The sequence below is a fragment of the Apaloderma vittatum genome, unplaced genomic scaffold (genome assembly GCF_000703405.1).
Source record: "Apaloderma vittatum isolate BGI_N311 unplaced genomic scaffold, ASM70340v1 scaffold42108, whole genome shotgun sequence".
NCBI classification, from domain to species: domain Eukaryota; kingdom Metazoa; phylum Chordata; class Aves; order Trogoniformes; family Trogonidae; genus Apaloderma; species Apaloderma vittatum.
In genome coordinates this window covers 12,145-28,328 of record NW_009729924.1, presented here as the reverse complement: position 1 = coordinate 28,328, position 16,184 = coordinate 12,145, and the positions used below count along the sequence as shown (strand labels likewise).

Sequence of the window (16,184 nt, the reverse complement as noted above, 5' to 3'; positions counted from 1 at the left end):
ACACCACCAGGCTGATGTATCTCAGCAGGCCAGAAGCAGACTGCCGCTCCTGGCTGGGAGAACAGGGACTGTGCCCATCATTTCCAAAGGGGCCCCGGCTCTCCTGCTTAAGCTGGGACAGAGCTGACAGCTCGAAATAAAACCTGGGAAGGGGTACAGAGGCAGGAAGGGAAAGGAGAGTCTGTTCCTATTTTCAGTTTATGAAATTGCTAACTTCCAGCATTCTTACCTTAGAAAAGCCTTTTGTAAACAGCCTTAACAAGAGCAAGCAATAGTACAAGAGAGGAGATTTCACATTCCCTTTGGAGCCTCCCGCTTTCTTTTCTTGTCACCTTTCTCAGGTCAGGATTAGTCCTTTGAAAGCAGCTCTCTACTTTAAATTTCAAAGCCAGGGCTTGTTTGTTATAACACCAACATGTCTGCGTCCCTTTGTCAACCCTGTCCTAAATGAATGAATGAGGTTTTATGAGAAGGATGTCAGGAGAAACTTCCCTGGGTTGAAAGTCCAGAGTCTTTCCGGTTTGACTGAGCAGTGCTGAGACCTACCAAGCGCTGGCAGCCAGGGAACAAGAGCATCGCCACGTGCAACACTGCCGGGTAGTGAGGCACTTCGGACAAACTTCTTCCTGTCACAAAGAATATTAGTTCCATTCCAGTTACCTCCCTCCACACACGTACACCAGTTTTCAGACCGAAATCACCACGTAGCAAGTGAAGAGGCACCACACTTGGAGTGAGGTAGTGAGACATCAGTTTGTGTGTGTTCTTGGTGGAAAGAGAACACACAATCAACAAGGGAGACTTTTGGATCGGAAAACTGGCACAGTTATTGCAGTAGCTAACATCAGCCCTCTAACATAGATGCTTTACTAGTATGTCCCTACACAAACAAGGGAGCCTCAGGTGGGTGATTTAGAGCCTTTAAATTAAAACCAGATTTTTCCTTTCACTTTAATAGGAGCTTCAAATACAGATAGAGGTGTCTGAAGTTGACCTGTGTGACTGTTATTCTCCCTCCCCTCTGATCAAAACTACTGCAAAAAATAGGCCACAGAAAGCAGAGGCCACAGTTTCAAAAGGTGAATGCCTAGAGCTACATAATACAGCTATTTCTAGGCACTTCTAACTGGGTGGCCTGATTTTGAGAAGTTCTGAGTATGCACCACTCCAGCAATACTCCATAATTTCCAAAAAATAAAACCTGACTACCTACTTTGGCGTTGAATTTTAAATATCCAGTTTTCTACTCAACAACAGATCTACAATTTCTGTTAAAACAATACCTACACAGATTGCAGGTGAGACTCCCTATATCAGCGTATTATAGATATATGGTAGAGGTCCCTGCTCAGAAAAATGAGGCATCTAAAGGGAAGAGATGGGCAGATGAGTGTCAAGAGAAAAGTCAGATGCACAGGAGTGACATGCTGTGCCCAAAGTCACACAGCAAGTCAAAACCAGTGCCAAGCAGAAAACCCTGAGCCCCAAATCAAGTGCCTTACCTGCTACACCACGCTGAGCCTCTCTCCTAGTCACAAAATATGTATGTAGCTGTTCAGGGAGTATTTGTAAGACAGAGAGACAGAATCGGATAAAAAGAAATCCAGGGAAAACAGAATGCCATGATCTGTTCATACCCTGCTAAAAATGAAGTTTTCCATTAAAAAATGTTCCTAATCTTTCAACAAACATTACAGAACCTGATCTAGAGCACTTCCGTATCAGAAGCAATTCCTCACAGATATGTAAACAAAGCAATACAGCCGCTGAGAGAAATCAACTGCTATATAGAAAAATCTATTCAATGATTTATTTCAAGATAGACCTGCCACCTGTGTACAACACAATTATTTTTTCAAATAATTTTAAAAAGACTGAGAAGAGAAGGTTTCAGAACTAATAAGCTCTTTTAGAGCTTGCACTCAAAATAACAGGGAACAGGAAAAAGAGGAAGTCACAGCCCTGGCCAGACTATTGCTTCCACAAAAGAATCCATGAAAATCAATTTTAAAGTATCTATTAAAGCTTTTTTTTTTCTTTTATTTTGGGTTGCCCAGAGAGGTTATGCAGCCTCCACCTGTGAAGATACACAAAACCCAACCGGACACGGATCCAGGGAACCTCTAGAGGATCCTGTCTTGAGCTGGGAGTTGGACAAAATGATCTTGAGACGTCTCTTCCAGACTCAGTGATTCTGCAAATCTGTGAGCCTTGCATTTCCGCCAGGACTGAGTGGTGACAGTGTCAGTCTCGGACATGGGAAGTCCAGGTTCAACTCCGTGCTTTCCCTCAGAGTACACGTACATCTCTTTCCTATTTACTAGTCCTCCTTCACCTGGGTTCTTTAGTGGCCACAGTCTGTGATAGCAGAGATGAGGAGTGTGCCACAAAGCATCTTTCCAACCTCTCAGGAGGCTTGATCAAAGCACTTAACACGCAGACGCTTGACTCAAAGAGCACGCTACAGGACTTAAAGAAAGCCTAATGATGTCCAGATGGCCAGTTTCAGACACTTCAAATCGGGATTCCCTTTCTCAGGGAGCACAGAGAATTCACTATCAAAAGGACAGGCAAGGCATTAACTTGGACATCTGAAAGATGGTTACATACAAAATCAAGTTGTTTATAGAACATGTGGCCCTCCTGCTGCAGAACGCAGCCACCTCAGCAACATCTGCCATTTTCAAAGGTGCAGGCAACAGAGAGGGAGCAAGATTCAGCACCGTACAAATGGGAGTCAGCAGAGCATGTCACCATCCTCCCTCTTACCCCACCAGTGCAAAACTCAGTTACACAGTTCTTGTAACATCTACAGAGTTGAAAAGAAGTGTAAACTGAAGATTGTAAGTAAAGACTATATTTCATTTATGGCTACTTTAAAACCTAAGTCAAATAGAGGTAGAGATCACTTGAATTCCAAAGTGGTCCATAAACAGAAACTAAATTTTCTTTTGAAAGACTTTCAACAGTGGAAGATTTCTCCTCACACACATATCAACTTCCCAGGGTTTATGGGCATTCCTTTGGAAAAGATAAATCCTTGCACTGATCTTAACCCATCACATCAATTTTATATCCTGTGGTAAACTGGGCCCTCCAGTTACAGCTAATGACTAGGATATTATTTTCTTCATAGTGACTTTCATTTTGAAATTCCAGAGTAAAAAAAGATGTAGTTCCTAAGACCTCACGCTATTCACAGATGACATATTACTTCTTGTTTGAGTTTTCTAAGTGCTCATGGCCTTGGGATATGACATGACAGATGCAAAGCAGAAAACCCAATTTAGCAGGTGAAAACAAGGAAAGGGAAGAACCCCACAATACTGTCCAGAGGGATGTAACTTTTTTTATTTGCTGAAGGTCATTATGTGCAGGACTATAGAGGCTGATCTACTTAAGCCAGAATGGTAAGTTAGCCAATTAGTCAGCTCTCCTGAGATTTCCCTACTAAATACAAAGTTGGTTCAAGGTCTCTGTCATGGTACTTCTGATAGCTAGACAAAAATAAGATGAGATGGGGGGGGAGCGTGCAGGTGGAGTGGGTAAGACAGACACAGGGACAGGGACAATACGGTCACCTGACACTGCAGCAGCCAGTGGGAACAGGTGAAGCTTTTCCTTACTTCACTCTTCACTTTATTAACAGCTTCTATTTAAAGTATCAGTTTTAACTGAATACAAACCTACTTTTTTCTTTTTCCTCCTTAAGCATTTATTCCTTTTTCTCACCAGTTTGACCTCAGGAAGGTGAAATATGTGCAAGATAAACTACTTGCAAAAACTGGATGCTCTTCCAAACATATTGTTCTCATATATTGACAGTAATTTAAGGGGAAAAAAAATAACACAAATCCCAAACCATACTGAAACTCTCTGCTGCTATAACAAAATCCTAACCACTTCCTTAGAGCACAGGTTTCCCCCAGCACCTCTTTCCCTATCACAAACAGCAATAACCATTGCAAAACAAAATCCTTTTAAACTAATTGAATATTTTCTCCTAAAGAAATTCCAAAAGACATGGGAGAGTGCTGCAAATTATTAGTCTTATTTTTACATAAAGACACCAACAACAGGCCAAGCAGGTCAGATACAAATAGTATGTCTATAAATCCACAATTCTAAAAATACAAATCAATGAGCTTCTTATCTGCCCAACAAGATAGTGATAACACAATCACAATGGTAACACCCCATTAGAAAGAAGTTCAGCAATGCAGTTGTTCCCGAGTGCAGTCAAAAAAATGACTTCAAGAGCTAAATGTTTCAAGAATAAGAGAGTTTATAGGGAGTGAAAGACTAATGTAACACAACAGTTACAGTGGTCAAAACGGTAAGCTGCTAGAATTGTTCAGGTTGAAAAGGCACGACTTCTAGGTCTGTGAATACAACACATATGATGCTAATTAAAGTCAATAGTCTATGTCAGATAACACCAGAAGTGCATTTATCTATTTCCTAGCAATCAACTTGTGCAATACGTTTCCAGTGCCTCTCAAAGATCTTAGCTCTATTTACAATTTAATTTCTTTCAGTCCTTTCCAAAACCAATTTTCCCTCTTCCATAAGCCTCCCCCAAATTCAGGCCTCAGGATTCTTATGACAAGCTGCTAAGTTTGAACAGTCATTTCAATTTCCCAGTACACAAGAAAAGACAATGTCTTCCAGAAGATTTCTGGGAGTGCTCACTGTGGTAAATATGCTCCTCATTAAATCCACACCGTATTTTTAACCAGATGCAAACCTCCTTTGTGTACATGGAAAAAGAAGAGCACAGCATTCCTGAGGGCAATCCTGTGACACAGGAATGCTTCAGTGTTTGTGCTCCCATGGAGAGACAGAACACAAGGGGCCCAAAACCACTGCTTGAAATCTCACATCCAGCTTCCAGAAACCAGCTGCTTCCTTCTCTAGTTACAATAAACGCCTTCAGGGAGAGCAGGTATTGGCCTACCTTGCATGTATGCCTCTATTTGCCGAATTAGCTCATAAGACTTGGATCGGTCCAGAAGTGTACGAATAGCTGGTAGAGGGTCCAGGATAATGGTTTCTGGATGAGCATCAATATACTCCTGCAAAAGAAATACATAGCAAAAAGAAAAAAAAAATTAAAAATGGAACTAGGTTGGCTGAAGAGAGTGGAAAAATAAAGAGGTGAGAAAGAGAATAGGCAATGTCAAAAATCTCCATGTCCAGCTTCTCTTCAAGGGGAGGCAAACGGACATTGGCAATGCAGCAAGTCACCAGACAGTCTAGACACTGACAATGAAACAAGCACAAACATGACAGCTAACTGTTTTAAGACAGCAAATTTCTCCTACGGACTCACCATCAGCACTGAAACCTGCGCTGCAACCACACCAACTCAGAAGGGAGTCAGTGGCAAAGTGCCACAATAACAGCTGTGAGCAGGGCTGAGAAAAGCAATTAGGAGAAGACAGATGACAGACTGCTATCTTGGGGTCAAGCCTTGCACTGAATTACTGCACGTGAACATCCCAACTGTCTGAACTACACTCAGAAATACATCTGGGTTCTTTGATGTTGTTATTATTGCTGTCCTCTAGCTGGGATGAAGATGGTGTTAAAAGCTGGACGATAAGGGCTAGAATTTTTCCTGGCGGAGCTGAAGAGACTGCTGTTTTGCTGTGTCTTCACTGAGTTTTGAAAGCATCTATCTTCTCTAAGTTCACACACTCTATTCCTGACTACAAGAACAAAGAAAAGTTAATGTTCTCATGGATCTTCATCTTGGGAACTCAACTCGCCATTCACTGAGGTCATGACTGCACTACTGCATCCTGGCCATGAACACAGACAGAGCTGCCAGGTATTGCCCTTGCAAATGCAACATAACTTCCTTCTCTTTCTCAGAACAGAAGCTGAGTTCCTTCACCATTGCCCCAACCTGACCCCAGAAAATCAATGGGACAAACAAGCATCCATCTTACCGTATCCAAAATCAGACATAAATTTCCAAAGTTAGCACCTGCCTTTGTTTTCCCAACTTCCCACATCCATCTTGATGTTTCTACTCATTTCTTTAAATTCATTCACGCAAATGCGTAGTAAATACTTGTAAGTAATAGACTTCCATAAAGTCCTTCTTCCCTTTAGTTGGTTACTTCAGAGAAGAAAAACATACCCTGAAACATAGTTAGGAGTATGATGAAGTGGTCTCAGGACATGCATTTTGCTAGATGCTGAGCTGGAGGGAAGAGAATGGCACCACCTGTTCCCGGCAAGGGATTTTGCTCTAGACACTGACTGGGGAAGAAGAATTTTTCCCTCCACTCCTCCTAAAATTGACAAACTATTGCTTTCTGCCCATGGCATAGTCTGAACTGATAGCTTGCTCAAAGGGGGTTATTCTTTTGAGGCTAAGAGGATCCAGAATTGGGGTTTAATGAACCCACTGCATCACCCACAGCACATAAGCAGCTGTCCTTCACAGGGCATGAGGCACCCTTCAGCGGCAATACATGTGTTTGATGTATTTAATAATCCCTGCAGAACACTAAGAGTGAATTCCTCAAAGATATGCTCAACCTTGCTGCCACTTGGGAAAAGTAAGGGACAGAGCCTTTGGTGCGGTCAGTCATCAAGCCTGTCAGACCCAGGTGTTGTCTCACCCTTGCAGTGCAGCCTGGATAAAAGGCCCCTTCGGCTCACTGGAGTGGAACTTGGGTTCATTTCAAGTCATCAACACCCTGAACATACAGAGAACAGTTTTCACGAGTCTCCTGCCTGTCCCCAGTATTTCCAGAGTCTCAAGCAGTCAGTTTTCAAATACAGAACAGATTTTTTTTTTTTGTTTGCTTTCTGGCAAGAGATAGAGTGACCTGTTACCTAATGCACTGTAGACACCTGCATGTGTCTATGCATCCATGCCCTTTTGTGCAGCATCAAAAGACACCTTGGGAAGCTTGGATGATCCAGTAAGAAAGGCATTAGCTTCAACTTGCTCATCATGAAACTGTACTTGAGTATTTAACATATCTCAAGTGTAGTGACAGCTCTTTTAGCCCCTCTATGTCTCAGCTTAAAGATAGGGAGGGAGCTACCACAGTGGGCACCTTCTTGAGCACACTGAGAGGATGAACACGTCGCAGCCAGCCAGCACCCTGGTGCAGCAGCAGGTAAGTACGCACCGTAACCAGGCTGAACAAGTCACAGCTTTGAAACATGACCTGAGCAGAGATCTGACAGCAAATGTCCTGTGCTGTTACTGACACAGGTACCGGCTTTTCCTTTCCTGCTGTAGTGACCAATCCTCCACTTTGATCAGTCTCCAGTTTTACCTTGACTTCAAGCTCCCTATACTTTCATCTTGACTCAGTCCCTATCCCGGACATAGTAATCCCTCCCCTCATACATACATTCATTCTGGCTGTGGCCTCCATCCCCTTCACTGCCCTCCAGGGAGGGAACAATCTCTCCCTCTCCTAGCTCCTTGTGCACCTTCCCAAATCTTCCTGATGCTCAACTCACCATTGAGGACTATCCTGACCTCCTTGGGTTAGGTATGTTTCACTTAGTACTTTGGCTCACATTCCTCTAAGTAGGCTCATGGTACTGTAAGTATTTCCAGAGGGAGTCTTGGGTTTTTTATGCCTTCTGTCCGGAACTTCACAGTGCTGTATTAAAAGATCGTCCAAGCAGTAGGTTTTACACAGTATAACAAAGTTTAACAGGAAATTTATAAAACAAGGAAATTTCTCAGCATCAAATCTATTTCAGTTACTACTCTCCAGATCTCCATTTACAGGCTCAGGTACTCAGACAGACAGAGGGCACAGGAATGGCAAACTCAAAAAGACTGTCAGCAGGGCAATGAAGAGATCTTCACTGAGTAACGGAAAGGAAGTAAGTGTCTCCTAGAAGTAAGTGTCTCCTAAAGCTGATCTGTGAACGGGCTACGGCTCTCTCATTTGAAGTGAATCCAGAAATGGCCTCCCCTGTGAAGCAAAGGAGTCTGTCAATTTAGAACAAGGTCAATTTATTTGTAGAGTATCTCTTACCTGAACACAGCTAGAGGTCAACTGCAGAAGCTATGTGGGGTACAGAACATTAAGCTACACTCAGGTCCTTATAACTCCGCATCAGAGTTGCTTGGATTTCCATCACAAAGTATTAACTCAGCATTCAAAAAGTTGCACCAGGACCCCCAAAGCGAATCACCCAGCCTCTCGCTGGGTATGTACAATGCCAACACTTTCCCAGTCTCCCACATCTCACACCAGTATATCATCAGCACATGCACAAAGAGTTCCAATATCTATGCACAGAGAAAGACATAAAATAAATAAATAGTTTTAAAATCAAAATCTTAACACAAATTTCCCAAAACAGGAAGTCATAGTAAGAAAAAACAATTTTGTTAGCTTCACAGGAACAATCATGGTAGCTGATGTAGAACCTTCCACACTTTACAAGGAACTGCTGCACACTCAGGCATCACGTTTTACTGAACGTGTAACTGTGAAGATCCCTTAACAGATTGGAAAAGTCTTGATGTAGCCTAAGTGGGCTTCCCATGGCACAGAACGGCTCCACTACCAGAAATAAAGATCTGGATGAACATGAAGGGTTTGTGTCCAAGAATTCTGACACAAAGCAGATGAGCTGCTACAGATAGGAACTTAAAAATGAAGCAGTTGCAAGAAGAAAAGAGAAATACTGAAGCCAAGAGATAGCTTTCAGTACGGCACAATCTTTCAACTTTAAATGTTCAAAACTTCTCTGGTCATTCCAACAAAACAACTCTGCATTCTCCTTTAGTGGATTTACCAAAGACTGGTATCCAACAGCAGACTCCAACAATCCAGACAACAATCTGAGGGACATTTAGGCTTCTCAACAATATTCTGAGAGAGCTCTGTCCCTGTGCTGCAGTTCAGTTTGACCCAGACAACGTCTATGTTTTCCTCTTTCTAATCTTTGACATAATAAAAGCAAACAACAAGAAACAAGGACTTTTAGCAGATCCTCTTTTGTTTGTATTCCAGGCTTGGCATTCACTCATTCTCTGCACCAGCCCTGTTACTGGCAGAAAGTCAGAAATGAAACTTGAAATCAAAGAGAGACCAAGTATTTCTTGTTCCCTATTAAATACCTCTGGATATAATCCAGAGATTTTTTTAAAGAAAAACTTTTCTTGAGAAGCCTGTGTATAGATGAGAATAGAGTTGTTTGCCATTTTACCCAAAAAGACAGCTATTTTTCTATTTTAACAGAAAGTTGATACAGTATCTACTGCAAATATTAGGTCATTAGGTGATAATGACTCATTGACTTGTATAAAACTTGTATAATCTTTTGTTTTATATTAAAAAAAAGGTTTTACATAAAAAATTAGCAAATGAAACAGTAACAGCATTTGGATTTGTGTTTTCCCATGTACGGAAACATGAAGACGGCCACTTGTAACAAAAGACCAACATTTTCCAAGGGGAAAACATAGGTAAAGACAGACACCACCCTGTCCAAAGAGTTTGCATTGGATTTAGACTTAAAAGTTCCTTTTTGTTGTCTTGGGCTGTGATGGTCTCTCTTCACCGACACTTCCTTCCAAAAGTAAAGGTGTAGGCAAGATGGATCTTGAACAAACGCTCATCTGAAAGAAATCCCTGCAGTGGCTGGAAGACATGAGACGGGTGGCAAAGAGAAGTGGGGACATATCTTCTCCGTTACGTTTCTATTCACTGTACATCTCAAAGCAACTTTCTGAGGGCTGAGCTTCCCTGTTTTGCCTTCAGAAGTCCACCACTGTTTCACAGTGCAAATACCTGTGTACAGGACACCAGTCAGCACTTGAATGACAAATTTTCAGTTAATTTTGCCTGTTTATGAGGCTCTTCCAAGAACCGTAAGACAAAATTATTTTTCAAATAGGAAAAACACAGGTATTGGCTTGTGACTTCAGGTGCAAATAGACCATTTCAACCTTGTGTCTCACCCTGTAGCCACAATGAGAAAAGATTACTAGGACTTGATAGTTTCTTTTGATTTTTCACTTTCCTTTTCTCAGCAGAGCATGTGAAAAGACATTTGAAACATGTTAGTATTTTCAGAGTACAAAGCTGAAAATCAGAAAGAGAATGGCCTAGTACCTTGAAAAAAAAACCAACAAAAACCCCACATAAAAATCCACTGGCATAATCTCCTCCATGACTACGTATCCAAATCACCTTCTCACAACTGAGACTTCTAAAGAAAGAAAACTGTGCAGCAAGAACAATGCATTTTTCCCCTTCCAAGCAAGAGCAGTTCCCTTCCCTTCCAAAATATCTCCCTCATTTTCCTTCCTCCCAAACCTTTTAAAGAAGCTTCTGGATCAAGAATGGAAAAGTTGGTGGTGAACAGCTTCAGGGTGGGAGAGTTAACAGCTAGAGGGCAGGAGGCAAGGAAACACTTTAAATTTTCATCAACCTGACAGCAGAAGCCTAGGCATAAATGCTGTTTCTGATCTGTCTTTCTAAGAGGGATGATGCAAAGAGAATCTGCTCAGAAACAGATAGGAAATACTAATTAATATCCCTATTGATTTTCCATCACTTGAACCATCATTTTGAATGCAATAGACTCATACGAAGCTGCAATGAATGAGGCTACTCAAGCTCCTGTACAGCTACAACAGGTAGCTGCTCAGAGAGAATCTTCCTCTCATCAGAGCACAACAAAGATTCCTCAGTCAATGTCTTACACAATCCAAAACACGTCCACTTTTTAAAGTCATAAACTTTGTCTAAAAGGTGGGAACTGGGGTCGTTTGGTTCTCTTTCTTGCCAGGAAGACAGAAACTGCAGCGCCGGCAAGTGCCGGGACTAGGCTTTTTTCCACCTCACTTCTTTCCATGTTCCTCAGGTCAAGAAGGAACCACCAAGGACTCTACCAATTTTTCACAAGACAACAAATAAACTATGTTTAAACAGTTCAGCTCAGTGTTACAGTGGGTAGGAAGTGAGACTTATCACCAACTCTACAAATAACCATCATCCCCGACATGAGGATCTAAGTGTCCCACGAAGCAAATGGAAAGATTTCTCTACTTTGCACTTCAGGCACTACACGAGGTGCTGCACGCAGTCTTTGTTTCGGCTTTGGATGAGACCACCAGGCACTCATCACTGATCGGCAATACAGTGGAGAACAGTTTGCACCCACCCATACACTCCTGAAAGGCTGCAGTTCAGACCACATCCAACTAGCATGAAGACCTCAGAAAGTTCAGCCTTAGAAGTCTTCTGCAGCTAGAAAGCTCACCAGCAACGTGCAACTCCTTGCCATTTTCAGAGTCACCAGTAATGATTATTTTTTACAAGACACTTATTTTTTACACTGCACTTCTTTGCAGTAAGATGTCATCCTCAGAAAGAATGAATATATTACGTAATACAGTGTTTACTGTACAACCAGGAATTAATGACAGGGGGAGAAAAAAAAAGAACATCAAGTTATCCTCTAACATTCTTGGCTTTTTTATTATTTTCGTGTGCGGTTAAATTTAATATTCCTAAAAATGAAGGCCTTTTGAAGGCACCAGCCAGCTGGATCCAAGCATTTCGCAAGAGGAATTAAACAAGTTTCTTAGCATAGCTCTGCAACAGCTTTTCTAGAGTGTGCCTGGCTGCAGCTTGCAATTGTGAACATAGCAATGGTAAACTGGAATTAGGCAGAGTGTTCAAAGAAAGACCAAAACCACCATCAACAGGGGTATGAAATGAAGATGCATATGTAGAGGAATTCTCCAAGCATGAGCAAAAGTCACCACTGTCCTCTGCACAGAAGTCACTGGTATAAGACAGCTCTGTATCCATCGGGTGCTTTTCACTCTATTTATTTTCTTCTTACACAGTCCATATTGTTAGTTGAACGAGTTCAACTTTATCTACCAATCAGGTCAGATGACAGGGAATTATTTCTTCTCCAACTTGCTTAGAAACTTATCGTTGCTTCCATCTGTCTCTGCTACTTGAACTCCAGAAAATATACAGGGAGCATGGACTACTGTAAAGAGAGGTTTTCTAATGATACACTTGCTTGCTGATCAACAGACCTACTGACAAGAAAAAGGTGCTGACTTACTTGCCCCAGGTGTGTGAACAATACCTTTGCTTTCTACAACACTTGACACAAATCAAATTTCCAGAATTATCAAAATAAAAGAAGTTTCAACTTCCCACTAGCCTTCTGCAAATCAGCTTCACAAGAACCACAGTATTTTTTGCTTGAATACTGACATTTACAGGTAAATTATTAAAGTCTATTATTAAGAAAGAGAGACCAATTTATGGAAGAGTGTTTGTAAGCTAAGACACAGAAGGATATAAGCTTTCTACAGCAACAAAACTGCAGCAATGGTAACAGACAATCCTACCATTTAGTCTCTGGATTGCAGATATTTCTGTATACTGTAACCCAAAGCTGTTCCAGCCCAACTTGTTTCCCCTTTTATTCTCTGTCCTTCTTAAAGGGCAGCAGACAGGTCTGCAAAAATATCTAATCTAGTTACTGCTCTTGTGCTGTGCAGGTATTTAAATCAATTTATTACTACGCAAGTCCTACAGAAATCGACACGCTGTATCGAACACCTCTGTCAGTACTCTCCATGACTCCCTGGGATCAACGACTGTTCTCAGCTCTCCACATTAGTCAGCATGTCACAGGATGCATATCCCCAGCCCAAATCAATGACCCAATAGCTCACCCATTACTGTACACGCTGTATGAGATTAAGGCCATGCTGCCAGCAAAAAACTCAGGTACAGGGGACAAGGGAGGTGCTGTTAACACCGACGAACTCGGCAGTGTGGGAGAGAAGAGCTGGGTCAGGAAACACAAGAGAGCAGGAAGATTTGTTCAACCCAAATCTTAAAGAAAGGTTTTTATTGGTTTCCTTCAGAAGCCACTAAAAAGAAAGCTCTGGGATTTCCAAAATTAACAAAGATAGCAAGAGCTGCAGCTCAGTCCTAAGAGATAACACAGCACATAGGTGCTATTGTGCAGCTTCCTTTAAGAGGGGATCACCTTGAATACGGTGACACTCTTGATTCATTATTGCTAATGCAACCGAGAAGAGAAGCAAGGTTGAATTGTTGCACACAAGGCTATACTCAGAATAGATACAAGTAGAATTTTAGGGCAACGTGAGTTTCGTTGTTTAGCTTTTATTAAGGCTAGGATTTTAAACTGTTTGCAACAAGCTGCTCCAGTTCTAACACAGGACAAGTTAACCAGCCTGTGAGACATGGGAAGGTTTCAGTAAATTCACTGTAGGACATACTCACATCTTGGAAAACAGCAAATGTGGTGAAAGAGAAGCACAATGCACTGCCTTCCAACTTTGATCAAGGGCATAACCTGACAGGCGAGTCTGTCAATTGAGAAATGACAGGGAGACACGTACACTGATAGGTGGCAGCTGCCATCAAGCTGGAGGGCTCCCAGCGCCACATACCACAGTACGTGGGATTTGAATACAGCTATTTCTCAAAGTGTGATTTGCCAGCGCTAGTGAAGGTTATAATAGGTCCCTTTCCCCTGCGCTGCTCTCCAGCAGGTCAGTCCCCAACCTACACTGGCACATGGGGTTATTCTTTTCCAGGTACAAAACTCTACACTTGCCCTTGTTGAATTCCGTAAGATTTCTCCCCACCCAGCCCTCTAGCCTGTCTAGGTCTCTCTGAATGGCAGCACAGCCTTCTGGTGTGTCAGCCACTCCTCCCAGTTTTGTGTCATCAGCAAACTTGCTGACAGTGCTCTCTAATCCCTCATCCAGGTCACTGATGAATGTACTGAACAGCACTGGCCCCAGAACTGACCCCTGAGGGACTCCACTAGACACAGGCCTCCAGCCAGACTCTGCCCCATTGACCATAACCCTCTGACTCCTTTCCTACAAACAGTTACCAACCCACCTCACTACTCGGTCATCTAGACCTTTTGCCTCTTTAGTCATCAGCTTTCCCCATCAACAGGATGGGTGTATTGTGAAGGTAAACTAGTAACATCTGAAACCGGGAAAAACTGCAAGCAGAAAGCCTCTCAAGTCCATCTCTCCACATGCTTCCTTGGACATTTCCAAGTTTCCAGCGCTGTGGGAAGTGGAAGCTTGCATGACTTAGTGATGAACAGTCATCTACTATGTAGAGAAGTGGTTCCAGAGGGACAGACCCACAAGTCAAACCTTTTCATGTCCTGTGTGTGTTTGAGTAATACACAAGTGGGAGGAAGGAGAAAAGCTCTGTAACCAGAACAAAGAGAATATCTTCTCCATCAGTTGAAATATTTTCTGTATTACTAGTTGTAGAATATTAGGCAGAATAGAATATTAGGCAGAACAAAGAGAACATCATTTCCCAAGAAAGCAAAGTTGCAGAATTTGCCTGAGCCATTTTTCTCTTTGACATAAGCATATTCCACAAAATTCTGAAAATATTGTTTTAATTTTGCTTCTTCACATACATCCACCAGAAGCAACGTCTTTTACAAATGACAAAGGTATTGCTTTATCATTCTCATCAGCATTCAGACTACTGATAGGAATTCTCAGGAAAAACAGTTCTCCGTACTACTGTGCCCTGCATGTTTCTGACCTTCAATGTAAACCTGAGGGGGAAAAAAAAAAGACAAACCCAGGATTCTCAGCATTAGAGGACAGAATCACTCACAGTAACCTTGATGTTACAGAAATTAGCATTCCAGGAACTGGGAAGACTAGACAGAACTGGGCCAACCTAATTTAGTGGCTTCAGTTGTGGAGAGATGCATGTAAAGGACTCTGCAAACACCTGTTCCTCTTTGTGAATCGCACCTGTGGAATGACATCAGAACAACAACTGGGTGGAAACCAGTGCTCACTAACCTCACAAATACAATGTAAAAGTTACCCAAAGGTGCGAACTCATTTTAGACAAAACTGTTTTTGCTCAGCTATCAATAGCAGGACAGCAGTGTGCCAGGGAACTCTTTCCATCAAATCCTACCACCTGGACAGGAAATAGATTGAATTACCTGCACCAAAATCATCCTCCTGCTTGAAATGCAGAAGGACTATGAAAGACCACTTACCTGGAACCTGTGAACCAACTCCAGTGACTGGCTGTCATTCTGGTCTGCTTCAAGGATGACATCTGTCAGTTTATGTATGATCACATCCAAAGGGCCCTGATCTTCAATGGGTTTGGTGAGGTCAAGCTGAAGAAAACAGAGGGAAACATTTTATTAATATACGGAGGATCTGAGGTTCTTGTCCCTGCAAGCATGCAGTGTTGCTGCTGCATGGAGGGCATTTATTTTACACGCTGCCTTTATTTTGGTATGTTACCCAAATCCCTGGGAATTTACATTTCACTGAACGTCAGAAAACTTGATTCAGACATTTGTTTCTCAGCAGCACAGATCTAATCCCATGAAAATGGAATGAAGTCATTGGCAAGCACCCTTCATCCAAACACCTTTCTGTCCTTCTCCATCGTAAGCCAACCTTTTCCTCTTCAGTTCTCTTTCCCAGCACTTACACATACAAGCAAAAGGAACGAGCCAACAAAGATTATCACCACTAATAAAAGGAATGCCTGCTGTGCCCTTCGCCTTCTGAGATTCCACAAAACAGCATCCAGGACAGTTACACAGGCAACGCAAAAGCAAGGGCCTCACAATCTTTGCAAATTTATCTGCTGCAGGGACAGCTACTTAGCTGGTAAGGAGGAATGCAGCTCCCAGAGCACTCCCTGCTAGCAGACCCTGGCACTTAGCTGGATAGGGGACAAAGACTTGGGGTGGGGTGTGCAGGAACTCTGCTCCACACAGCACGGGCAAGCATGAAAGCGGTGGTGATATGTCATAGGGCTTAGTCCTCGGTGCAGAGACAGAATTCAAGGAGCAGAGGTACCGCCTGTACTCGAAAATGATTGAGTTAGGGGTCTCTTGAGGAAATTTTAATGCAAAGAAGGCTACTGGACCCGATGGGATACATGCAAGGGTACCAAGAAAGCTGGTTAATGTCACTGTGAGGGCTTAGATTTATCAGGACATAAACCCAAACTGTGGGGATTCCAAATAAATCAGGAAAGAAATTCCATCACAAGGACAGTCTGGTTGCAGCACAGAGTCCCACAGAGACTGTAGGATCTCCTTCAAGGTTTTCAAGACATGACTGAACAAAGCCCTAAGCAACT

The 16,184-nt window shown here is 42.4% G+C and overlaps 1 protein-coding gene across 1 annotated transcript; it reads right to left on the bottom strand.

Moving 5' to 3' along the window:
• Window positions 1-4,957: 4,957 nt before the first annotated feature.
• On the bottom strand, window positions 4,958-15,201 carry LOC104277821 (inositol-tetrakisphosphate 1-kinase-like; the record flags this gene model as incomplete). The annotated part of the gene is made up of 2 exons (XM_009874585.1): window positions 4,958-5,075; window positions 15,076-15,201. Coding segments are annotated over 2 exons (244 nt in total), but the record flags the coding sequence as incomplete, so codon positions are not given.
• Between the last annotated feature and the right edge of the window lie 983 nt (window positions 15,202-16,184).